Raw genomic sequence first — 26880 nt, 5'->3', positions numbered from 1 at the left:
GTCCAGGACGACATGCTGTATCACAGGACACAGGGACAGGAATTCCTTGGGCTGGATTCACCAGAGAATGTTTGATAAGAAATGTAAATATAACCTGTAATTGTAAGTGTAGTGCGGCACCCGAGAATGTCACGCACCGCATTGAAAGAAACTGATCTTTATCATACTTTATGCAATATCAAATTTGAACAGTTATGAATGAATGTCATGAATAAAGTATATTGTTGAAAAAAAAGTCAACAACAGAAGAATGCAGAAAACTTTAAAAACTGCACAAGCTAATTGGGCTGAGCTTTAACAGAAAGCAGCTCTCGAGAACTCTCTCCGTGTGGCTACATGTTAGACTCTGGGCCTGGAGATTTGACACTTTCACTACATTCCTGTTCAAACCTTTTGTGAAATGAAAGCCCAGCCTCCAGTGAAAGGAAAATGTCAAACAGAATGTCACAATCACTGGCATTCAGCAAGATAAAGCCAAGCTTCTGGTGATTGAAAGGGACTGCATGAATGGCTGGGGAGTGAGGTCTTGGCAGCTGTCTGGCTGGCCCTGCTGCTCAATACTGTTACTCATTGATAAGGAGTTGCCAAACTCTTTTATACCTGTTCAGAAACGCAGCTCAAAATAGACAGGTTAGACAGCAGGTTGGGTTGGATTGGTTGATCAGTGAGAGGTGGGAGGAAAGATTCAGCAAGGTATAAAAGACCCTGAATGTAACTGCAGCCAGAATCTCTCCTCGCATTACTTCGAAGCACAAAGTCTTTTTCTGCTGGGGTTTGGAGGATGACTGAGTGGGAGCACGTCAACAAGGTCTGGGCTGTGGTGGAGCCGAACATGCCTGCACTCGGACTGGCGATTCTACTGAGGTAAATCACTTTTCTGCAATCTTTTAGGTTTGCCTGTCCTGTAAAAATCATTCTTTTGTCCCATTCCAGCAATTGTATCAGTGTCAGTTGTGACACTGGGTGGCCCTCATACCTCCCAAGCAGAAAGTCGTGTGTTGAAGATCCACTCCAGGGACTTCATCGCTTGTAAAGTGCTTTGAGACCTCAAAAAAGACACTATATGAATACAGTCATTTATTGATACAGCACTGAAACAGGCCCTTTATCCCACTGAGTCTGTGCTGACCAACAACCACCCATTCACACTAACCCTACAGTAATCTCATATTCCCTACCAATACTAGGGGCAATTTATAAAGACCAATTTATCTATTACTTGCAAGTCTTTGGCTGTGGGAGGAAACCCAAGCACCCGGCGAAAACCCACACAGTCATTGGGAGAACTTGCAAACTCCGCACAGTCAGTACCCAGAATCGAACCCGGGTCCCTAGAGCTGTGAGGCTGCGGTGCTAACCACTGCACCACTGTGCTGCTCAAGCCCTTTGTCTTAATTCCCAATGCTGAGTTGCAGTCCTGACTTTTACTGAAATACCGGTTTCTCGAACTGGAGGGTAAATATTCTGGCCAATTATTTGTGCGCAGAGTTATTTTCTAAAGATATTTTCCTGTGTTCTCTCCCTCTGCTCCCTGACCACCTGTGCCCACCTCGATAACTCTCTTTGATGAAGCGCAGTGGCACAGTGGTTAGCACCGCAGCCTCACAGCTCCAGCAACCTGGGTTCCATTCTGGGTACTGCCTGTGTGGAGTTTGCAAGTTCTCCCTGTGTCTGCGTGGGTTTTCTCCGGGTGCTCCAGTTTCCTCCCACAGCCAAAGACTTGCAGGTTGATAGGTAAATTGACCATTATAAATTGCCCCTAGCATAGGTAGGGGAATTGAGGGAAGGTGGGGATGTGGTAGGGAATATGGGATTAATGTAGGATTAGTATAAATGGGTGGTTGGTGGTCAGCACAGACTCAGTGGGCCGAAGGGCCTGTTTCAGTGCTGTATCTCTAAAATAAAAAATGGAAAAAAAAGCAGTGTGTGTACCATGGCAACTGTCTTGTGAAGTTTTGTGCACATAGTGTTTACAGGGGGACCTTCTGTTGTGGAGCGATGAGTGTAAGGTTTGTCCACTGTCTGCAATGGAGACTGTTGTCTGCCCCTCACTGCAGTCGCGACTGCGCGTTGTGAGGTGGTGTGCAGGGATCAATGTTCCCTCTAACTTCTGTTTGCTGTGCGCGGCCAGTTTGTTGCACTGCGCAGTCCCTCTAATATTGACACGCGGCTGAGCATGAACCTATCTTAAAGGGGACAATGCTTGTACGCAGCCTTTTAGTTTCCGTTGTGGTATGTGCCCAATTGCTGTGCACCCATGCTGCTCAGAGGGAACATTGGTGGGCTGTCTTTTGTGGAGCAGTGTATGTACAGTCGGCACAGTGGGGATTGTCTGTTGTCTGTTGACCGGCAACTCACTGGCCACCCATTCACTGACCACAGCAGGGTCTGTCTGTTGTGAAGTTGCATGTGTACAATGATGACTGTCTATTGTAGACGCAGTGTGTTCTGTTGTGTCTTGACTGTCTGCTACGAATCGGTGTGTGTACACTGGGGACTGATTGTTATCTGTTGACCGTCTGCTCACTGACCACAGTTATGAGCATCTGTCGTGAAGCAGTGTTTACACAGATTATGAAGTCCCGACTGAATACTGTGAAGTGATTGAGTACAGTTGGGACTTTCTGTGTTATGTGGTGGTGGTGTGCGTGCAGTGTATACAGTCAGCACTCTGTTGTGAAGTGGTGTGTACACAGTGTGTACAGTCTGCACTGTGTTGTGAAATGGTGTGTACACAGTGTGTACAGTCTGCACTGTGTTGTGAAGTGGTGTGTATACAGTGTGTACAGTCTACACTATGCTGTGAAGTGGTGTGTATACAGTCTGCACTATGTTGGGAAGTGATGTGTATACAGTGTGTACAGTCTGCACTGTGTTGTGAAGTGGTGTGTAGACAGTGTGTACAATCTGCACTCTGCTGTGAAGTGGTGTGTATACAGTGTGTACAATCTGCACTCTGTTGTGAAGTGGTGTGTATACAGTGTGTACAGTCTACACTCTGTTGTGAAGTGGTGTGTATACGGTGTGTACAGTCTGCACTCTGTTGTGAAGTGGTGTGTATACAGTGTGTGCAGTCTGCACTCAGCTGTGAAGTGGTGTGTATACAGTGTGTACAGTCTGTACTCTGTTGTGAAGTGGTGTGTATACAGTGTGTGCAGTCTGCACTCTGCTGTGAAGTGGTGTGTATACAGTGTGTGCAGTCTACACTATGCTGTGAAGTGGTGTGTATACAGTGTGTGCAGTCTACACTTTGTTGTGAAGTGGTGTGTATACAGTGTGTACAGTCTGCACTCTGTTGTGAAGTGGTGTGTATACAGTGTGTGCAGTCTGCACTCTGCTGTGAAGTGATGTGTATACAGTGTGTACAGTCTGCACTGTGTTGTGAAGTGGTGTGTATACAGTGTGTACAGTCTACACTATGCTGTGAAGTGGTGTGTAGACAGTCTGCACTATGTTGGGAAGTGATGTGTATACAGTGTGTACAGTCTGCACTCTGTTGTGAAGTGGTGTATATACAGTGTGTACAGTCTGCACTCCATTGTGAAGTGGTGTGTATACAGTGTGTGCAGTCTGCACTCTGCTGTGAAGTGGTGTGTATACAGTGTTTGCAGTCTACACTTTGTTGTGAAGTGGTGTGTATACAGTGTGTGCAGTCTGCACTCTGCTGTGAAGTGCTGTGTATACAGTGTGTGCAGTCTACACTATGCTGTGAAGTGGTGTGTATACAGTGTGTACAGTCTGCACTCTGCTGTGAAGTGCTGTGTATACAGTGTGTGCAGTCTACACTTAGTTGTGAAGTGGTGTGTATACAGTGTGTACAGTCTGCACTCTGTTGTGAAGTGGTGTGTATACAGTGTGTGCAGTCTACACTTTGTTGTGAAGTGGTGTGTATACAGTGTGTGCAGTCTACACTATGCTGTGAAGTGGTGTGTATACAGTGTGTGCAGTCTACACTTTGTTGTGAAGTGGTGTGTATACAGTGTGTACAGTCTGCACTCTGTTGTGAAGTGGTGTGTATACAGTGTGTGCAGTCTACACTTTGTTGTGAAGTGGTGTGTATACAGTGTGTGCAGTCTACACTATGCTGTGAAGTGGTGTGTATACAGTGTGTGCAGTCTACACTTTGTTGTGAAGTGGTGTGTATACAGTGTGTACAGTCTGCAGTCTGTTGTGAAGTGGTGTGTATACAGTGTGTGCAGTCTACACTTTGTTGTGAAGTGGTGTGTATACAGTGTGTGCAGTCTACACTATGCTGTGAAGTGGTGTGTATACAGTGTGTACAGTCTGCACTCTGCTCGAAAGTGGTGTGTATACAGTGTGTACAGTCTGCACTCTGCTGTGAAGTGGTGTGTATACAGTGTGTGCAGTCTACACTCTGCTGTGAAGTGGTGTGTATACAGTGTGTGCAGTCTACACTATGCTGTGAAGTGGTGTGTATACAGTGTGTACAGTCTGCACTCTGTTGTGAAGTGGTGTGTATACAGTGTGTGCAGTCTACACTCTGCTGTGAAGTGGTGTGTATACAGTGTGTACAGTCTACACTCTGCTGTGAAGTGGTGTGTATACAGTGTGTGCAGTCTACACTCTGCTGTGAAGTGGTGTGTATACAGTGTGTGCAGTCTACACTTTGTTGTGAAGTGGTGTGTATACAGTGTGTACAGTCTGCACTCTGTTGTGAAGTGGTGTGTATACAGTGTGTGCAGTCTGCACTCTGCTGTGGTGGTGTGTATACAGTGTGTGCAGTCTACACTTTGTTGTGAAGTGGTGTGTATACAGTGTGTGCAGTCTACACTATGCTGTGAAGTGGTGTGTATACAGTGTGTACAGTCTGCACTCTGTTGTGAAGTGGTGTGTATACAGTGTGTGCAGTCTGCACTCTGCTGTGGTGGTGTGTATACAGTGTGTGCAGTCTACACTTTGTTGTGAAGTGGTGTGTATACAGTGTGTACAGTCTGCACTCTGCTGTGAAGTGGTGTGTATACAGTGTGTGCAGTCTGCACTCTGCTGTGAAGTGGTGTGTATACAGTGTGTGCAGTCTACACTCTGCTGTGAAATGCTGTGTATACAGTGTGTGCAGTCTACACTATGCTGTGAAGTGGTGTGTATACAGTGTGTACAGTCTGCACTCTGCTCGAAAGTGGTGTGTATACAGTGTGTACAGTCTGCACTCTGCTGTGAAGTGGTGTGTATACAGTGTGTGCAGTCTACACTCTGCTGTGAAGTGGTGTGTATACAGTGTGTGCAGTCTGCACTATGCTGTGAAGTGGTGTGTATACAGTGTGTGCAGTCTACACTCTGCTGTGAAATGGTGTGTATACAGTGTGTGCAGTCTACACTCTGCTCGAAAGTGGTGTGTATACAGTGTGTACAGTCTGCACTCTGCTGTGAAGTGGTGTGTATACAGTGTGTGCAGTCTACACTCTGCTCGAAAGTGGTGTGTATACAGTGTGTGCAGTCTACACTCTGCTCGAAAGTGGTGTGTATACAGTGTGTACAGTCTGCACTCTGCTGTGAAGTGCTGTGTATACAGTGTGTGCAGTCTACACTATGCTGTGAAGTGGTGTGTATACAGTGTGTACAGTCTGCACTCTGCTGTGAAGTGCTGTGTATACAGTGTGTGCAGTCTACACTATGCTGTGAAGTGGTGTGTATACAGTGTGTACAGTCTACACTCTGCTGTGAAGTGCTGTGTATACAGTGTGTGCAGTCTGCACTATGCTGTGAAGTGGTGTGTATACAGTGTGTACAGTCTACACTATGCTGTGAAGTGGTGTGTATACAGTGTGTACAGTCTACACTCTGCTGTGAAGTGCTGTGCATACAGTGTGTGCAGTCTACACTATGCTGTGAAGTGGTGTGCTTGCAGAGTGCAAAGTGGCTACTGTCAGTTGTGAAACTGTGTGTGTACAATTTGCACAGTGGGGACTGTCAGTTCTCTGTTGACCACCCACTCGCTGACCACTTGCTCACGGGACCACCTGCCCCCGACCACCCGCTCACTGGCCGCTCACTTACATTATGTGGCAAAGAAACAGGCCATTCAGCCCAACCAGCCCATGCCAGCATTTATGCTGCACACCCCTCCTCCCTCTTTCCTCAACTCAACATAACCCTCTATTTCCTTCTCCCTTGTCCAGCTTCCCCTTTAAATGCATCTATACTCTTAGCTTCAACCACGCCCTGTGATAGCGAGTTCCACATTCTCACCACTCTCTGGATAAAGAAGCTTCTTTTGAATCCTATTGGATTTCTTGGTGACTATCTTGTATTGGTGACCTCTAGTTATGCTCTTCCCCACTAGAGGAAGCATTCTCTCTGTATCTACTCTATCAAAACCTTTCATAATTTTAAAGATCTCTATTTGGTCACCCCTCAGCCTTTTTTCAAGACAAAAGAGACCCAGCCTGTCAATCCTTTCCTGATATGTATACTCTTGCGTTTCTGGCCTTGTAAATCTTCTCTACACCCTCTCCGGTGCTTCTGTATCCTTTTTATAATCTTTTCTTTTGGGCCTCCTTATCTCGAGAGACAATGGATACGCGCCTGGAGGTGGTCAGTGGTTTGTGAAGCAGCGCCTGGAGTGGCTATAAAGGCCAATTCTGGAGTGACAGGCTCTTCCACAGGTGCTGCAGAGAAATTTGTTTGTTGGGGCTGTTGCACAGTTGGCTCTCCCCTTGCGCCTCTGTCTTTTTTCCTGCCAACTACTAAGTCTCTTCGACTCGCCACAATTTAGCCCTGTCTTTATGGCTGCCCGCCAGCTCTGGCGAATGCTGGCAACTGACTCCCACGACTTGTGATCAATGTCACACGATTTCATGTCGCGTTTGCAGACGTCTTTATAACGGAGACATGGACGGCCGGTGGGTCTGATACCAGTGGCGAGCTCGCTGTACAATGTGTCTTTGGGGATCCTGCCATCTTCCATGCGGCTCACATGGCCAAGCCATCTCAAGCGCCGCTGACTCAGTAGTGTGTATAAGCTGGGGATGTTGGCCGCTTCAAGGACTTCTGTGTTGGAGATATAGTCCTGCCACCTGATGCCAAGTATTCTCCGAAGGCAGCGAAGATGGAATGAATTGAGACGTCGCTCTTGGCTGGCATACGTTGTCCAGGCCTCGCTGCCGTAGAGCAAGGTACTGAGGACACAGGCCTGATACACTCGGACTTTTGTGTTCCGTGTCAGTGCGCCATTTTCCCACACTCTCTTGGCCAGTCTGAACATAGCAGTGGAAGCCTTACCCATGCGCTTGTTGATTTCTGCATCTAGAGACAGGTTACTGGTGATAGTTGAGCCTAGGTAGGTGAACTCTTGAACCACTTCCAGAGCGTGGTCGCCAATATTGATGGATGGAGCATTTCTGACATCCTGCCCCATGATGTTCGTTTTCTTGAGGCTGATGGTTAGGCCAAATTCATTGCAGGCAGACGCAAACCTGTCGATGAGACTCTGCAGGCATTCTTCAGTGTGAGATGTTAAAGCAGCATCGTCAGCAAAGAGGAGTTCTCTGATGAGGACTTTCCGTACTTTGGACTTCGCTCTTAGACGGGCAAGGTTGAACAACCTGCCCCCTGATCTTGTGTGGAGGAAAATTCCTTCTTCAGAGGATTTGAACGCATGTGAAAGCAGCAGGGAGAAGAAAATCCCAAAAAGTGTGGGTGCGAGAACACAGCCCTGTTTCACACCACTCAGGATAGGAAAGGGCTCTGATGAGGAGCCACCATGTTGAATTGTGCCTTTCATATTGTCATGGAATGAGGTGATGATACTTAGTAGCTTTGGTGGACATCCGATCTTTTCTAGTAGTCTGAAGAGACCACGTCTGCTGACGAGGTCAAAGGCTTTGGTGAGATCAATGAAAGCAATGTAGAGGGGCATCTGTTGTTCACGGCATTTCTCCTGTATCTGACGAAGGGAGAACAGCATGTCAATAGTCGATCTCTCTGCACGAAAGCCACACTGTGCCTCAGGGTAGACGCGCTCGGCCAGCTTCTGGAGCCTGTTCAGAGCGACTCGAGCAAAGACTTTCCCCACTATGCTGAGCAGGGAGATTCCACGGTAGTTGTTGCAGTCACCGCGGTCACCTTTGTTTTTATAGAGGGTGATGATGTTGGCATCGCGCATGTCCTGGGGTACTGCTCCCTCGTCCCAGCACAGGCATAGCAGTTCATGTAGTGCTGAGAGTATAGCAGGCTTGGCACTCTTGATTATTTCAGGGGTAATGCTGTCCTTCCCAGGGGCTTTTCCGCTGGCTAGGGAATCAATGGCATCACTGAGTTCCGATTTGGTTGGCTGTATGTCCAGCTCATCCATGACTGGTAGAGGCTGGGCTGCATTGAGGGCAGTCTCAGTGACAGCATTCTCCCTGGAGTACAGTTCTAGGTAGTGCTCAACCCAGCGGTCCATCTGTTTGCGTTGGTCAGTGATTATGTCCCCCGATTTAGATTTGAGGGGGGTGATCTTTTTGATGGTTGGCCCAAGAGCTCTCTTCATGCCATCATACATTCCTCTGATGTTTCCGGTGTCTGAGGTTATAATATGGTGACCAGAACTGGATAGTGTGACCTAACCAAGGTTTGATACAGGTTTAGTATAACTTCCCTACTTTTCAATTCTATTCCTCTAGAAATAAAGCCGAGTACTTGGTTTGCTTTTTTTTAATGGTCTTGCTAACCTGTGGTGCAACTTTTAGTGATTGGTGTATTTATACTCCAAGATCTCTTTGTTTCTTTGTTCCTCTATCCCACCAAGACTCGCACCTTCCAAGTGATAAGTGACCTCCCTATTCTTCCTACCAAAATGTACTACTTCATATTGATCTGTGTTAAACTTCATTTGCCAATTATTTGCCCATTCTGCAAGTTTATTAATGTCCTTGTGTAATTTGTTGCAGTTCTCCTTATCCCCCCAAATTTGGCGTCATCCGCAAAGTTAGAAATTGTCTTTTTGATTCCAAAGTATGAGTTGTTAATGTAAATTGTGAACAGCACTGGTCCTTGTGGAACACCACTTCCCACCTTCTGCCACTCTGAATAACTCTTCACCTTTTATTCCCATTTTCTGCTTTCTGTCTTGAAGCCACCTCGCAATCCATTCTGCCATTTGTCCCCTGACTCCACATTCTCTGAGCTTATTCATTAGTCTATTGTGGGGCATCTTATTGAAGACCTTTTGAAAATCTAGATACATTACATCTATTGCTTAACATTGTCTACTCTCTCTGTTACCTCCTCCAAAAATTCAATAAGGTTGGTCAAGCAACATTTTCCCTTTTGAAATCCATGTTGACGATTCATTGTTATAGTTTTCTTTTCTAGATGTCTTCTATTCTCTCCTTTAGTAGGGATTCTGTTATTTTTTCCACCACTGGTGTTCAGCTGACTGGTCTATAATTCCCCAGACATGTTCCCTCCCCCTTCTTAAATATAGGAATTGTGTTATGTCACCTGCCAAGAATGAGGCACATTAATTTTGTCATGAACATTGATTTTTAACTGTTGCTGGAGCGAGGAAATTACTTGAACAGATCAGCCGTGGCTGGAAAAAAACATTTTTGCATACTAACAGACGGTGCTTGTGTAGACAAAGGAACATTCCCTGACACATTCAACTCACAATGGATGTTGACGGGTGGGGAAGCATATTCCAGGGCCTGCTGGGATGATGCAATCCACAGGGGCCAGGACTGGTTGGACCAGCTGGTCACATGACTAACTGGCAGTTCCAGGGTTTTTTGAACTAGCCACAGAGAGTTTGAGTCAGAAAGACTGTTTTCTCCTGGACTCAGAAGATCTCTCCTGTCTGCTCCCATCTCTTTTTCACAATCCTCTGAATCCACTGAAGACACATCAACCCCAAGAGAGAAAAGTCTCCTACAGTGAACAAGGTTTAAGAAGAATACTGAGCTCCAACAATAAGCAAGATCTACCTACAATCAAGGACTCTACAGTGAGCTTGAAGAACCATAACGAAAACTCTTCAGTTATTGCCTCAAACCTTTCCACTTTATTTTTCTTCTGCTCTTTTCTGTCTCTATTTGCATGTGTTTATCGTGCATGCATGCTAGCATGGGTGCGTCGTGTATCGTGAGGCGTCAACCGAATTAGAGTTTAAGTTCAAGTTTAATAAATTTCAACCTTTCTTCTTTATACCTAAGAAAACCTGTTTGTGCTGGTTTCTTTGCCTTATAATTGGAAAGTGGTGAACAAGGATTCACCAAAGGGGAGCTAAAAACATGGTGTGTTTGAAATTAAACCCTGTTACGGTAAGACCAGGTGAAGGCTGAGAGGGAACCCTAGACACCTTTCTCACCTGGTTCTAACAGAAATTTGGGTGCTACTGTCCTGGATTTTACCCACAGACAAACGAGAGAAATTGAAACTGGGAAGCCAAATTGTTCCCAATCAAAAAAGAACAAGATTTCAATACAGGTTTTCTTGTGGTTGTGTGTGATTGAATACTAACCTGTCTGGGACTGAAGCGAGTAGCTCTCCAAGCCAGGGTGAAGTAAATTGGGATAAGTTAAAAGCACTGTCTATGGAGGAGTTGAGGAAAATGGCTGAGCAGTGTGGGATCACTGTACATGGCAAGGCTAGGAAGTCTGAACTCCTGAGGCAACCAATTTTCTCTTGAATCTGAGGAAGCAGAAACAGGGTTAGAAGCAGACCCAGACAGGGTATTGTTAGTAAAGATACAATTGGAACTAAGGAAACTTGAATTAGAAGAAAAAGAAAGAGAGAGACAGGAAAGGGAGAAAGAAAGAGCCTTCCAGAAGGAACGTGAAGAAAAAGAAAGACAGGAGAGAGAGGAGAGGGAAAGGGAGAGACAGGAGAGAGAAAGTGAAAGGATATTCCGGAAGGAATGTGAAGAGAGAGAGCTGAAGTGGCTTGACTGAACTAGGGGGGGGCGACAGAGTAACCCCAGTGAAAGCATGGCCAATATGGAGGAGCGTAATTCAGGGCTGGGTACAAAATTGTTAAAACTAGCTCAACTAATTCCAAAATTCAATGAGGAGGATGTAGAAGTGTTTTTGTGTCTCTTGAGAAACTGGCAAGGCAGCTAAAATGACCAGCTGAGACCTGGTCTCTCTTATTACAAAGCAAGCTAACCGGAAAAGCCCATGAGGTTTATTCTCTGTTGCCAGATGAGAGTTCATCAAATTATGAACTGACAAAAAATGCTCTCCTCGGGGCATATGATTTAGTACCCGAAGCCTATCACCAAAAGTTTAGAACCCTCAAGAAGCAAGCTAATCAAACTTATCTGGAGTTTGAAAGAAGTAAAGCAGCTGGCTTTTGACCAGTGACTGAGGGCTCTTAAAGTACAGCTCAGCTATGAGAATCTCAGAGAAGTAATTCTGTTAGAGGAATTTAAAAACTTTCTCCCACTCTTAATAAAGACACATGTAGAGGAGCAGCGGGCTCAGGGAGCCCAGCAAGCGGCCGTTTTGGCAGCTGAGTTTGCTTTAATTTATAAGTCAGTTTCCCAGCGGAGAATCTTTCCTAGTCACCCCCACAAATCCGAAAAGGAAAAAGGGTGGGAAGGTGATAGAAGCCCAAGCAGTCCTGGGAGAGAAGGAAAAGCAGGAGACACAGGGCTCCTCCTCCAGCCAAAAAAGAAAGTGCTCTGTGCAGGAGCGAGACCCGGAGACCTGTGTGCTTCCATTGTAATAAAGCAGGGCATTTAAAAGCTGACTGCTGGAAACTAAAAGGAAAACCTGTAGGGTTAATCAGGGCACACCCGCTCAGTGAAGAAGTGAACCTGATGGAAAGCACAGAGCAAGCTATGGCTTTAACTGCAGTAAGAGTGAGACCCAGGAAGCTTACGGCTGCAAGTGCAGGAAAATTTAATAGGATTCCTGAAGATTATGAGGGTTTTGTATCTGAAGGGAAAGTAACCCCATACCCCTGGAATGGGGCAAGGAAGCCCATAGTAATTCTCAGGGACACAGGGGCCACTAGATCCCATTTACCCAGACAGTGCAGTGAACATCAGAATGGTGGTCGGGTGTACCTGGAGTGTGACCTAGTTTCGGGACTGGTGACCATAGGGATGGTCCCTAGTTTGCCTGTGGATGGGGTTGACCTGCTCCTAGGTAATGATCTGGTGGGGGTGAAGGTGGTAGCTTCCCCTGTAGTGAAAGAGAGACTGAAGGAGGTCAGAGACTCAGGGCAATGGCAGGAGATGGTCCCCTGCAGTTTCCCTGACTGTGTAGTGGATCAGGCCTTGGTCAAACCAGCTCCCCCAGAGGAGACTGCATTGGCACTGCAGGCAGATGACCATGAGGTCTGCCTGTTCGAGACTTTCTTTGGAAAGTTAGGAGACCCAGGGAATGGATTAAATGAATTTTCCCTGGCTGGGGCTCAGCGAGCTGACCCAGTATTGAGAGTTAGCACAGGCTGCCCAGTCTGAAAGTGAGGCAGAGGGAGTCCCTGATTACTACTATTTAAAGAATGAGGTCCTGATGAGGAAATGGAGTTCTCCTCACACACCTGAGAGCAAGGAGTGGACAGTAGTTCACCAGTTAGTGGTGCCACAGAGGTACTGGGAGAAATATTAAGAAGGGCCCATGAGATTACAGTGCCTGTACATGCTGGTATACAAAAGGCCAAAGCCCGCATAAGACAGCAGCTTGACTGGCCAAAACTCCACAAAGATGTGGTGGAGTACTGCAGGAGTTGTCACATGTGCCAGGTTGAGCGGAAACCCCAACCTACAGTGAAAGCTGCACCCTTAAGTCCTGTACCAGTGTTAGGAGGACCCTCCAGCAGAGGGCTGGTGAACTGCAAGGGACCCCTGCCGAGAACAAAAAGGGACAGGCAGGCACAAGGCTGGCAAAAAGTTACACAGGGATGGGGAAAAAGTTGCCAAGAGGGCAGGTTAAAGGAAGTCTGGGAGGAGTCCCGGATGAAAACCTTTACTGTCCAGTCAGCCAACCCCCGAAGAATGTGAAAAGTTAGACCCCACATCCTCCTACATAAATGCAGACACTAGAAGTACCCCACCAGAGTTGCTAACAGCATTTACAGGAACCTGCAGAAACAAAGAAAGATCTCTAGGGGGCAGAGAAACCATGAGGGTGATGCCTCATGTAGTTGAAGTGCCGCAGGGGGTGTAGTAGAGTCTGCACAAATACCTGCAAGAAGGAGTGTCCCAGAGGACAAAGGGGAGATTAGCAAAGAATCCTCCCCCACAGCCAGAAAAAAGAAAAGGCTGCATTTGCTGACAACACAACCACTAGGTGGCGCAGTATGTGCACATGCGTAAATGCAGGCTCTTCAACTGGAACGTCAGCGTCTGTAACGTTCAGGCAGCTGCCAGGATTAAAGATGGTGCTGCTCTATTTATCACAGGAAATGCTAACGGTTAGATTGTTCTAGCAAACTAACCTTACACTAAGTTGGATGAAAGCCCAGTAAAATCCTACTATGTAGTTATAGGATACTAACTGTAATCCTCAGAATCATTTAACATTCCAGTAATCTTATTAAATGCAAAAGGAATTTTATTATTGAATTTCCATTGGAAATCAGGCAGAGTATAAAATGTGCTGCCAATTCTTTATTGAGATTTGTTTATATGACTGACCAGGACTGATTCCACCCGAACGCAGCTACTAGCTCTCGCCCCAGAGGCCGCTCTCCCGCCCCCTCCCCCCAGCAACTCACTTCCTCCCCCTCCACACCAGCTGCTTCCCCCCCCGCTCAGCCACCCGGTCCAGACCTCGCTGCTCCCCCTGACTCCCCTCTCCTTGGCACCCCCCCTCTCCGGTCGCTCACTCCCTACTTCCCCCCGGCCCCCCCCCACAGCCACTCGCTGGAGAGCGGGGTGGCGCGAAGTGAGGAGCGGGGAGCAATTGGCCAGGGAAGTGGAGTGGAGGGGAGCAGCGAGGTCCGGAGCGAGCGGCTGAGGGTGGGGGGGGTGGAGAGCTCCAGCCTCAAAGTCTCCCATTCAGCTGCTTCCTCCAGCTGAGTGGGGGGGGGTTGCTGGATACCTGATGACGACGTATTGCGCATGCATGAAGATGGACGGGGCGTGTAACGCGATGAAGTTGGCGCTGCGCAGCGACGTCATCCCGCGCATGCGCCACTCAGTCCCTGCAAGATGTAGCTGCGCATCTGAGCAGCTTGGCGCACTCTGATGATGTCAGTGGGCCGCTGCCTTGTCAGAAATCACTTTGAAAAGAAACCCACCCATCCCCCTAAAATCAAAAACCTTTGCATGACTCAGCAAAGCACTGAAGGAGAGTTCAGGATTGACCCGCCCATTACTGTAATAAAAGCAAAATACTGCAGATGATGGAAGTCTGAAATAAAAATGAGAAATGCTGTAAATGCTCAGCAGGTCTGGCAGCTTCTGTGGAGAGAGAAGCAGAGTTAACGTTTCAGGTCAGGGACCCTTCTTCAGAACTGCCTGCAACTGAGTCCCCTGAACAAAAAAAAGGCAGCCATGGAAATGGGCAAACTGAAGAAAAACTTCCCCAAAGAACTACATATTTATTGGGATGCCAAAAAAGGGGCAATTTTAATAAGTTAGAATTTATGAATGAATGAGAGAAATGCATGTTATTATTTCTGTATCTTATATTTTCTCTCGATCCTTTTAATGAAATGTGCTTTTCTCAAATTGCATGTCATTCCGTTGGGTGTGGAGGTGTCACGCTAGACCCCCACCTGCCAAGAAAGAGGCACATTAATTTTGTCATGAACATTGATTTTGAACTGTTGCTGGAGCAAGGAAATGACTTGTTGAACAGATCAGCCGTGGCTGGAAGAAAACATTTACATACTAACAGCAGACAGTGCTTATGTAGACAAAGGACCATTCCCTGACACAATCAACCCAGTATGGATGTTTATCACTGGACAGTGAGGGGGTGGGGAAGCATATTCCAGGGCCTACTGGGGTGATGCAGTCCACAGGGGCCAGGACTGGTTGGACCAGCTGGTCACATGACTAACTGGCCGTTCCAGGGTTTTTTGAACTAGCCACAGAGAGCGTGAGTCAGAAAGACTATTTGCTCCTGGACTGAGAAGATCCCTCCTGTCTGCTCCCATCTCTTTCTCACAAGCCTCTGAACCCACTGAAGACACATGAACCCCAAGAGAGAAAAGTCTTCTACAACAAACAAGGTGTAAGAAGAAATACTGGGCCCCAACGAAAAGCAAGATCTACCTGCAATGAAGGACTCTACAGTGAGCTCGAAGGACTGTAACAAAAGCTCTTCAGTTATTGCCTCAAACCTTTCCACTTTATTTTTCTTCTGCTCTTTGCTGTCTCTATTTGCATGTGTGTCTCGCGTATGCATGCTAGCATGGGCGCGTTGTGTATCCTGAGGCGTCAACCGAATGAGAGTTTAAGTTCAAGTTCAATAAATCTTAACCTTTCTTCTTTAAACCTAAGAAAACCTGTTTGTGCTGGTTTCTTTGCCTTATAATTGGAAAGCATTGAACAAGGATTCACCAAGGGGGAGCTAAAAACACAGTGTGTTTAAAAATAGAGCCCTGTTACAGTAAGACAGGTGAAGGCTGAGAGGGAACCCTAGACCCCTGTCTCACCTGGTCGTAACAGTTAGCTATCTGCCAGTCCTTGGCATTACACCATTTTTTAAAGAACTAGTAAATATGTGTAGTAACGCCTCTGATAACTTTTCCCCAGATTCTTTTAAAATGCATGGATGCAATCCATCCAGACCCGGGGCTTTATCCTCTTTGAGTTTGATTAACATATTCAATACATCGCCTTTTTAAAATTTAAATGCACTTATCTCATTACTCATCTCATTATTCAATGTCATATCTACCTGCCATATCCCTGGTAAATACCGAAATGAAATATTAATTAATTAATTATACCATCTCTCTATTGTTACCTGTGGTGTATCCCTTAATGGTCCTATTCCCATCCCAGCCTTCCTTTTGTTATTGAAGTACCTGTAAAATATTTTACTATTTTGTTTTACATTCCTTGATAATTTAATTTCATTGTTCCTCTTTTCCTGATTGTTTTTTTTTTACTTCTCTCCTAATCTCTTCGTATTCTCTCTTATCAGGCACTCTGCTATGTAATTAATCTATGTGTCTATCCTAACTCTCAATTGTTCCCTTATGTCTTAATTCATCCAATACGTCTCACTAGTGTATAGTTAGTTCTTTTTTCCTGCTCACTGGCCTCTTGCTCATGACCACTGTTGGGGAGACTAGTAACCCAGAGGCCCAGGCTAATTCCCTGGGGACACAGGTTGAAATCCCACCACGGCAGCTGGTGAAATTTAAATTCAATTAATTAATCAAAATCTGGAATCGAAAGCTAGTCTCAGTAATGGTGCCATGAAATTATCATTGATTATTGTAAAAACCCATCTGGTTCACTAATGTCCTTTAGGTGAGGAAATCTGCCAGCCTTACCTGGTCTGTCCTACATGTGAGTCCAGGCCCACAGCAATGTGGTTGACTGTAAACTGCCCTCTGAAATGGGCTCGCAAGCCACTGAGTTGCCAAGGGAAATTAGGGATGGGCAACAAATGCTAGCCCTGCCAGTGATGCCCACATCTCACAAAAGAATAAAAAAAACCTGCATTATGACCACCTGCTCCCTGACCACTGTGTAGAGACAGGGTGAATGTACAGTCTGATGTGAAGTGGTGAGTGTATAGGTTGTACATTGGAGCTGTCTATTGTGAACTGGTGTGTAAACAGTGGAGATTGTTGTGAAGTTGCATGTTCACAGTGTGTATAGAGGTGACTGTTGTTAAGTGGGGTGTGTATAGTCACGACTGTTTCTTGTGAAGCTGCGTATGTACCAGGTGTACAGTGTTAACTATCTGTTGCAAAGCACTGAGTGTACAGCATGTAGAGTGGCGACTATCTGTATAGCAGCCACTGCCTGTTGTGAAGTTGTGTGTGTACCAAATGACTGTTGTGAAGTGATGCGTGTACAGGGTGTACAGTCGTGACTCTTGTGAAGTGATGACTGTACAATGGGGATTGTCTGTTATGACTCACTGTTAGTGAGCCTCCCCCTCACACACTGTGATACATTTCAACAATCTGTTTACTGAGGTCAGGGTTGTTGATGCAAGGGAAGTGAATATTCTCCCACAAAGAGAAGCCTGAGGGGTGACCCGATGGAAGTCTTGAAGATTATGAAAGGGTTTGATCGGGTAGACGTAGAGAAAGCTTTCCACTGACTGGAGTCATACTGAGCACAATGGAAGATGGTTGTGGTTGCTGGAGGCCAATCACCTCGGCCCCTGGACATTGCTGCAGGAGTTCCTCGGGGTAGTGTCCTAGGCCCAACCATCTTCAGCTGCTTCATCAATGACCTTCTTTTCATTGTAAAGTCAGAAGCGGGGATGTTCACTGATGATTGCAGTGTTCATTTGCATGCATAATTCCTCCGATAATGAAGCAGTCCATGCCCACAAGCAGCAAGACCTGGACAACATTCAGACTGGGTTGCTAAGTGGCAAGTAACATTCACGCCACACAAGTGGTGGGTAATGACCATCTCCAACAAGACAGAGTTAAAGCAACTTGACATTCAATGGCATTACCATTGCTGAATCCCCCACCAACAACATCCTGACAGTCACCATTGATCAGTATCTTAACTGGATCAACCTCAAATACTGTGGCTCCAAAAGTGGGTCAGAGGTGAGAATCCTGCGGCCAATAACTCATCTGACTCCCCAAAGCCTGTCCATCATCTACAAGGCAGAAGTCAGTGTGATGAAATACTCTCCACTTGCCTGGATGAGTGAAGCTCCAGCAACATTCAAGAAGTTCGACACCATCCAGGACAAAGCAGCCCGCTTGACTGAGGACCCGATCCACCACCTTCAACATTCACTGTCATCCTGTGGCTGGAGTGTGTACCATCTACAAAGTACACCGCAACAACTTGACAAGGCTTCTTCGACAGCGCCTTCCAGACCTGCGACCTCTACCACCTAGAAGGACAAGGGCAACAGGAACATGGGAACACCACAACTTCCAAGTTCCCTCACAGTTACACACCTTCCTGACTTGGAAATATATTGCCATTTCTTCACTGTCACTGGATCAAAGTCCTGAAACTCCGCACCTAACAGCACTGTGGGTGTACCCACACCACATGGCCTCTGGCGATGGAAGAAGGTGCTTCACCACCACCTTCTGAAGGGCCTTTAGGAATGGGATAAAACGCTGGCCTTGTCAGAGACGCTCACATCCCATAAAAACAAATAAGAAAAGGTTGTTGGGGGGAGGGGGCGAGGTGAGGTTGGGTTGTTGTGGGGGGGGGGGGGCATGGAGATCGAAACTAGTGGCCATAAATGTAAGATGGTCATGAATAAATCCATTAGGGAATTCAAGAGAAACTTCTTTATCCTTCTTTACTCGTCACCACAAGGAGCGATCGAGGTAAATAGCATAGATACATTTAAGAGGGAAGCCAGATAAACACATGAGCGAGAAAGGAATGGAGAGATATGTTGATGGACTGAGATGAAGAAGGGTGGGAGGAGGCTTGTGTGGAGCATAAACACTGGTATAGAACAGTTGGGCCAAATGGCCTGTTTCTGTGCTGTAAATTCTATGAGATTCTGCAGCGAACGCTGGATTGCTGATAGTTAGTGAAGTCATTTGGTAAGTCAAGGTCATTGTGACTTGGATACAGTGTTGTTTCCTGAGAGAGAGGATTCAGTCAGGATGTGGGAGTGAGACAACGTCCATAATTAACTAACACAACCCAGTCCATTGGAATCTTTTCAAGCTTCTATATTTAGATGCCGAGACATAAAATGAAAGCTAAAAATAACATTTTGTGCCTTGGCTCAGCGGTAGCACTTGCACGTCTGACTCAGAAAGTCGTGGGTTCAAGTCGCACTCGAGAGACTTGAGCCCATAATACAGGCCGACACTCCCAGTGCAGTACTGAGGGAGCGCTGCACTGTTGGAGCTGCCATCTTTTGGACGGGACGTTAAACCGAAGCCCTATCTGAGGAGTTTTACCCCAATGTCAGGGTTGCCAACTCTAGTTGGACGTATTCCTGAAGGTTTCATCACATGATCTCCTATCTCCTACTGTCCTGCCAATCAGCTTTTTATCCCCCATCGCCCATATTTTTATAATTAATAAGCACAACTGTTGAAAGAAAATACAAAAAACACACATTTGTTCCCATGACCCTATAATTTTCCTTCTGGGTTCCTTACAGCAGTACCAGGGAGGTTAATCTTTAATTCATGGAGACTCCAGGGCAATGCTGGCTAATACCTCTCCTTCAACCAATGTCACTAAAAGCAAATGATCTGGTCATTATCACATTGCAGTTAATGGGATCTTGCTGTGTGCAAATTGACTACTTTGTTTCCTACAAGAGTCAACATAGAACATAAGAAATAGGAGCAGGAGTAGGCCATTCAGTCCCTCAAGCCTGCCCTGCCATTCAATAAGATCATGGCTGATCTGCTCCAGGCCTCAACTCCGATTCCGGGTACTGCCTGTGTGGAGTTTGCAAGTTCTCCCTGTGTCTGCGTGGGTTTTCTCCGGGTGCTCTGGTTTCCTCCCACAAGCCAAAAGACTTGCAGGTTGATAGGTAAATTGGCCATTATAAATTGTCCCTAGTATAGGTAGGTGGTAGGGAAATATAGGGACAGGTGGGGATGTTTGGTGGGAATATGGGATTAGTGTAGGATTAGTATAAATGGGTGGTTGATGTTCGGCACAGACTCGGTGGGCCGAAGGGCCTGTTTCAGTGCTGTATCTCTAATCTAATCTAATCTACCTCCTCTTTAAATACTTTTAAATCAACAAGCGCATGGGTAAGGCTTCCACTGCTATGTCCAGACTGGCCAAGAGAGTGTGGGAAAATGGCGCACTGACACGGAACACAAAAGTCCGAGTGTATCAGGCCTGTGTCCTCAGTACCTTGCTATACGGCAGCGAGGCCTGGACAACGTATGCCAGCCAAGAGCGACGTCTCAATTCATTCCATCTTCGCTGCCTTCGGAGAATACTTGGCATCAGGTGGCAGGACTATATCTCCAACACAGAAGTCCTTGAAGCGGCCAACACCCCCAGCTTATACACACTACTGAGTCAGCGGCGCTTGAGATGGCTTGGCCATGTGAGCCGCATGGAAGATGGCAGGATCCCCAAAGACACATTGTACAGCGAGCTCGCCACTGGTATCAGACCCACCGGCCGTCCATGTCTCCGCTATAAAGACGTCTGCAAACGCGACATGAAATCGTGTGACATTGATCACAAGTCGTGGGAGTCAGTTGCCAGCGTTTGCCAGAGCTGGCAGGCAGCCATAAAGACAGGGCTAAATTGTGGCGAGTCGAAGAGACTTAGTAGTTGGCAGGAAAAAAGACAGAGGCGCAAGGGGAGAGCCAACTGTGCAACAGCCCCGACAAACAAATTTCTCTGCAGCACCTGTGGAAGAGCCTGTCACTCCAGAATTGGCCTTTATAGCCACTCCAGGCGCTGCTTCACAAACCACTGACCACCTCCAGGCGCATATCCATTGTCTCTCGAGATAAGGAGGCCCAAAAGAAAGTATAAATGGGTGGTTGATGTTCGGCACAGACTCGGTGGGCCGAAGGGCCTGTTTCAGTGCTGTATCTCTAATCTAATCTAATCTACCTCCTCTTTAAATACTTTCAGTGATCTAGCCTCCACAACTCTCTGGGGTAGAGAATTCCAGACATTGACTACCCTCTGAAAGAAGAAATTCCTTCGTATCTCAGTTTTAAATGAGTGTCCCCTTATTCTGTAACTATGTCCCCTAGTTCGAGATTCCCCCACTAGTGGAAACATCTTCTCAACATCTACCCTGTCAAGCCCCCTCAGAATCTTGTGCATTTCAATAAGATCACCCCTCATTCTTCTAAACTCTAATGAATAAAGGCCTAATCTGTTTAGCCGTTCTTGATAAGTCAACCCCTTCATCCCAGGAATCTCTTTTGAACTGCCTGCAGTGCCAGTATATCCTTTCTTAAATACGGGGACCAAAACTGCACACCGTACTCCAGGTGCGGCCTCACCAACACCCTGTACAGTTGTAACAAGACAGCTCTATTTTTACACTCCAGCCCCCTAGCAATAAAGGCCACAATTCCATTTGCCTTCTTAATTACTTGCTGCACCTGCATGTTAACCTTTTGTGTTTCATGCTCAAGAACACCCAGATCCCTCTGTGCTGCACTTTTCTAGAGTCTCTCTCCATTTAAATAATAGTCTGCCTTTTGATTCTTCCTACCAAAGTTTACCTACCTCATATTTTCCTACATTAAACTCCATTTGCCAAGTTTTTGCCCACTCACTCAACCTATCTATATCCCCTTGCAGATTCCTTATGTCCTCATCACAACATGCCCTCTCACCTATTTTTTTATCGTCAACAAATTTGGATATGTTATACTCTGCCCCCTCCTCCAAGTCATTAATATAGATAGGAAATAATTGAAGCCCGAGGACTGATCCTTGTGGCACTCCACTAGTTACATCTTTCCAACCTGAAAAAGACCCATTAATCCCAACTCTCTGTCTTCTGTGTGTTAACCAATCCTCATTCCATGCTAATATGTTACTCCCAATACCATGAGCTCCTATAATAAAAGCAAAATACTGCGGATGCTGGAAATCTGAAATAAAAACAAGAAATGCTGGAACCACTCAGCAGGTCTGGCAGCATCTGTGGAAAGAGAAGCAGAGTTAACGTTTCGGGTCAGTGACCCTTCTTCGGAACCAGAAAACATTAGAAATGTCAAAGGTTATAAGCAAGTGAGGCAGAGGTGGGGCAAGAGATAACAAAGGAGAAGGTGTAGCTTGGACAAGGCCACATAGCTGACCAAAAGGTCATGGAGCAAAGGCAAACAATATGTTAATGGTGTGTTGAAAGACAAAGCATTAGTACAGATAGGGTGTTAATGGACTGAAGACTGCACAACAGCAAGTACAAACATGAAAATAAACAGTGGGTAAGCAAACTGAACAAACTAAGATGAAATGAAATAAACACAAAAAAAAAGATTGTAAAAAATGTAAAAAAGATTTAAAAAAAGAGAAAAAATAACTAAAAATAAAAGTAAAATGGGGGGCCCGTCATGCTCTGAAATGATTGAACTCAGTGTTGAGTCCGGCAGGCTGTAGTGTGCCTAATCGGTAAATTGTGAGCTCCTATCTTGTGCAATAATCTTTTATGTGGCACCTTATCAAATACCTTCTGGAAATCTAAATATACTACATCGACCAGTTCCCCCTTATCCACTCTGCTTGTTATATCCTCAAAGAGCTCTAGCAAATTTGTCAAACATGATTTCCCTTTCACAAAACCATGTTGACTCTGTTTGATTGTGTTAAGCTTTTCTAAATGTCTTGCTATTTCTTCCTTAATAAACTCTAGCATTTTCCCAATGACCGATGTTTGGCTGACTGGCCTATAGTTTCCTGCTTTTTGTTTCCCTCTCTTCTTGAACAGGGGTGTCACATTAGCAGTTTTCGAATCCGCTGGGACCCTCCCGGAATCCAGTGAGTTCTGGAATATTTCGACCAATGCCTCCACTATCTCTGCAGCCACTTCCTTTAAAACTCTTGGACGTAGGCCATCAGGTCCTGGCAACTTGTCTTCCTTTAGTCCCATTAGTTTGTCAAATTCTGCCTTTAGTCCCATTAGCTTGTCAAATTCTGCCTTTAGTCCCATTAGTTTGTCAATACTTTATTGGCTGTAATGTGCTTTGGGAGATCCTGAGGTTGTGAAAGCTGCTATATAAATGCATGTCTTTCTTTCAATTTCTCTTAAAAAGGTGCTTTCTTCGTCTATACAAAGAAGTCTGCCCTTTGATGTGCAGTTTGCAAAGGCAGAGCTAGTGTTAGTTTTGACTACAGTCATTGGAGGGCTATTAACAGGTCACTTTTCTCTCTCTTCATGCCCAAGCTTTTTTGTCATCAATTTATCACTTTTCCCCCTTACTTCAAATTGCAGAATTGCAGGAAACATAAAAACTGACTTTAAAAGCTTCTATAAATATATTAAGAAAAAAAGATTAGTGAAGACAAATGTAGGTCCCTTACTGTGGGCGGCACAGTGGTGCAGTGGTTAGCACCGCAGCCTCACAGCTCCAGCGACCCGGGTTCAATTCTGGGTACTGCCTGTGTGGAGTTTGCAAGTTCTCCCTGTGTCTGCGTGGGTTTCCTCCGGGTGCTCCGGTTTCCTCCCACATGCCCAAAGACTTGCTGGTTGATAGGTTAATTGGCCTTTATAAATTGCCCCTAGTATAGGTAGGTGGTAGGGAAATATAGGGACAGGTGGGGATGTGGTAGTAATGTAGGATTAGTATAAAATGGGTGGTTGTGTTCGGCAGAGACTAGGTGGATCGAAGGGCCTGTTTCAGTGCTGTATCTCTAAACTAAAAAAAAACTAAACAGTCAGAAATGGGGTAATTTATAATGGCAGAACAATTAAACACATACTTTGGTTTTGTCTTCACAAAGGAGGACACAAATAACCTCCCAGAAATGTTAGGGAACCAGGGGTCTAATGAGAGGGAGGAACTGAAGGAAATCAGTATTAGAAAAAAAATAGTGCTCAGGAAATTAATGGGGTTAAAGGCTGACAAATCCCCAGGGCCAGAAAATCTACATCCCAGAGTACTAAAGGAAGTGGCCCTGGAACTAGTGGATGCATTGGTGGTCATCTTTCAAAATTCTATAGACTCTGGAGCAGTTCCTACAGGGTGGCAAATGTAACCCCACTATTTAAAAAGGAGGGAGAGAGAAAACAGGGAATTACAGACCAGTTAGCCTTACATCAGTAGTGGGGAAAATGCTAGCGTCTATTATAAAAGATGTGATAGCAGAACACCTGGAAAGCATAAATGAGATTGGACAAAGTCAGCATGGGTTTACGAAAGGGAAACTCCTACTGGAATTTTTTGAGGATGTAACTAGTAGAATAAACAAGGGAGAACCAGTGGATGTGGTGTATTTGGATTTTCAAAAGGTTTTTGATAAGATCCCACATAAGAGGTTAGTGTGAAAAATTAAAGCACATGGGACTGGGGGTAATATACTGGCATGGATTGAGAATTGGTTGACAGACAGGAAACAGAGAGTAGGATTAAATGGGTCTTTTTCCCGGTGGCAGACAGTGACTAGTGGGGTACCGCAGGGATCAGTGCTTGGGCCCCAGCTATTCACAATATATATTAATGACTTGGGTGAGGGAACTAAATGTAACATTTCCAAGTTTGCAGACGACACAAAGCTGGGGAGGAAAGTGAGCTGCAAGGAGGATACAAATGTGATTTGGACAAGTTGGGTGAGTGGGCAAATGCATGGCAGATGCAGTAAAACATGGATAAATGTGAGGTTATCCACTTTGGTTGTAAAAACAGAAAGGCAGATTATCAGAATGGTGATAGATTGGGAAAGGGGGAGGTGCATCGAGACCTGGGTGTCCTTGTACACCAGTTGCTGAAAGCAAGCGTTCAGGTGCAGCAAGCAGTTAGGAAGGCGAATGGTATGTTGGCCTTCATTGCAAGAGGATTCGAGTACAGGAGCAAGGATGTGTTACTGCAGTTATACAGGGCCTTAGTGAGACCACATCTGGAGTATTGTGTGCAGTTTTGGTCTCCTTATCTGAGGAAGAATGTTCTTGCGATGGAAGGAGTGCAAAGAAGATTTACTGGGCTGATTCCTGGGATGGCAGGATTAACATATGAGGAGAGATTGAGTTGACTAGGCTATATAGGATAGATATATTTTTTAATGCCAAAGGGATCAAGGGATATAGGGAGAAAGTGGGAACAGGGTACTGAATTAGACAATCAGCCATGATCTTTTTTGAATGGTGGAGTAGGCCCGAAGGGCTGAATGGCCTACTCCTGCTCCTATTTTCTATGTTTCTATATTCACTAGAGTTTAGAAGAATGAGAGGGGATCTCATAGAAACCTATAAAATTCTAACAGACTAGATGCAAGGAGGATGTTCCCGTTGGCTGAGGAGTCGAGAACCAGGGGTCACAGTCTCAGGACAGGGGGTATGCCATTTAGAACCGAGATGAGGAGAAATTTCTTCACTCAGAGGGTGGTGAACCTGTGGAATTCTCTACCGCAGAAGGCAGTGGAGGCCAAGTCATTAAATACATTCAAGAAGGAGATAGATATATTTCTTAATGCCAAAGGGATCAAGGGATATGGGGAGAAAGCGGGAACAGGGTACTGAATTAGACGATCAGCGATGATCTTTTTTGAATGGCGGAGCAGACCTGAAGGGCCGAATGGCCTACTCCTGCTCCTATTTTTCTATGTTTCTAATTTCCTCCCCAACTCTTGAGCCTCATGGTTAGAAAGTAGGCAATTGTCACTTTAACCTGTCTCCGTCTCTCTCTTTATCCCCTCTCCAGATTATTCAAGGACCACAAAGAAACCAAAGACTTATTCCCCAAGTTTAAGGAAATCCCCCTGGAACAACTGGGGAACAATGAGGATCTACGCAAACATGGCGTCACTGTTCTCCGAGCTCTGGGGAACATCTTGAAACAAAAGGGGAAGCATAGCACCAACGTGAAGGAACTTGCAGACACTCATATTAACAAACACAAAATCCCACCCAAGAACTTTGTTGTAAGTACAACAAGACTGTACCAGGATGTCCCAAAGCGCTTGATAATGTTTGGTTTTTCCTGTTCTCATATAGAAACATAGCAACCCATGCTGGCCGAAAAAGACTTATCCAGCCTAATCCCACTTTTCAGCTCTCGCTTCATAGCCCCATAGGTTACGGCACCTCAAGTGCTTTTCCAGGCGTTTTCAAATGACAAGTCACAGCATCCACTGCCCCTGGCGATGATATAATCATTTCTAATTTGTGACTCTATGCATTGCTTGTTGATGGGCTATTTGACTGTGGTGGGCACGATGGCATCCTTGTCTGATAGCCACACTCTCGCTCTCCAGCAGGAGGCACTGGAGAGCCATCAGGAGCAGGGACAATAGCTGATTTTGTTTTCATCAATGCAGCAGTGCTGAGGCAAAATGTAACTATCCCCGCGATTAGCAGCCCTTGATATGACTATCCCACACATAAAATTAACTGTTCAGATCTTGTCCCATAAGAAACCAATGCCAAGCTGAACAAGGCAACAACTGAGATCTTACACTGAACATGTCCCTTTGTTTATGCCAGTAACACTTATTCTTTTTGTTCCCTTTATATTTTCTCCTAGTTGATCACCAATATTGCTGTGAAAGTTTTGACTGAGATGTACCCAAGTGATATGACTGGACCGGTGCAAGAGTCATTCTCAAAGGTTTTTACGGTCATCTGCTCTGACCTTGACACATTGTACAAGGAGGCTAACTTCCAGGGTTAAAGAGGACATTGCCTAAAATGAACCACTCCTGAGTCAAGCTCACAGTTAACAGCACAGAAATTGTAATGAATAGTCTGTTATAAACAGCTCGGTAGAGGTGGCTATTCAGCTTTTAATTACTGATTGGCTTCATTATATTGTCCGTCCTTTATCGCAATGTAACATTTTCTTTGTGAATGAATTCACAATGTAATGAGCGTGTGCAGATGCAATTCGATAATTAAAATATAATACCATGCTTCCATTTGAATCCTCGCCAATTCTTTCATTTTAGCCAAGATTCGCAGGAAATTCTCAGCCCAAAGTATTAGATATTGTGCCACTGAATTCCAAAGCTGGGACCAGGGCTCAACGCTGTGATTCCACATTAGAAATTCAAACACGGAGTGAAAGTCCACACCAGAATATTCACCCAGTCTAGCATTTACAATGCAGCCAAATTCTAATCCCCGTGCTCTCCACAGCATGCCATGAAGTTAAAACCTCAACTTACCTTGTGGAATATATGTGGGGCCACTA

General features: G+C 45.5%; 1 protein-coding gene across 1 annotated transcript; it reads left to right on the top strand.

Annotated features, from left to right (window-relative positions):
• The first annotated feature begins 606 nt into the window (after positions 1-606).
• Positions 607-26603, top strand: mb (myoglobin). Its single transcript, XM_068019966.1, has 3 exons — positions 607-864; positions 25393-25612; positions 26215-26603. The coding sequence occupies exons 1-3, from the start codon at positions 782-784 to the stop codon at positions 26359-26361; spliced, it is 450 nt and encodes a 149-aa protein (XP_067876067.1). The 5' UTR covers positions 607-781; the 3' UTR covers positions 26362-26603.
• The last annotated feature ends 277 nt before the right edge of the window (positions 26604-26880 follow it).

This window comes from Heterodontus francisci, chromosome 41 (assembly GCF_036365525.1).
Source record: "Heterodontus francisci isolate sHetFra1 chromosome 41, sHetFra1.hap1, whole genome shotgun sequence".
NCBI classification, from domain to species: domain Eukaryota; kingdom Metazoa; phylum Chordata; class Chondrichthyes; order Heterodontiformes; family Heterodontidae; genus Heterodontus; species Heterodontus francisci.
This window is presented reverse-complemented; position numbering and strand designations above follow the sequence as displayed.

Bases quoted from the DNA above. Each gene is read 5' to 3' on its own strand.
- mb (XM_068019966.1), top strand. From the start codon at position 782: ATGACTGAGTGGGAGCACGTCAACAAGGTCTGGGCTGTGGTGGAGCCG. The intron at 865-25,392 runs GTAAATCACTTT...TCCCCTCTCCAG, and splicing joins GGACTGGCGATTCTACTGAG to ATTATTCAAGGACCACAAAG. The intron at 25,613-26,214 runs GTAAGTACAACA...ATTTTCTCCTAG, and splicing joins TCCCACCCAAGAACTTTGTT to TTGATCACCAATATTGCTGT.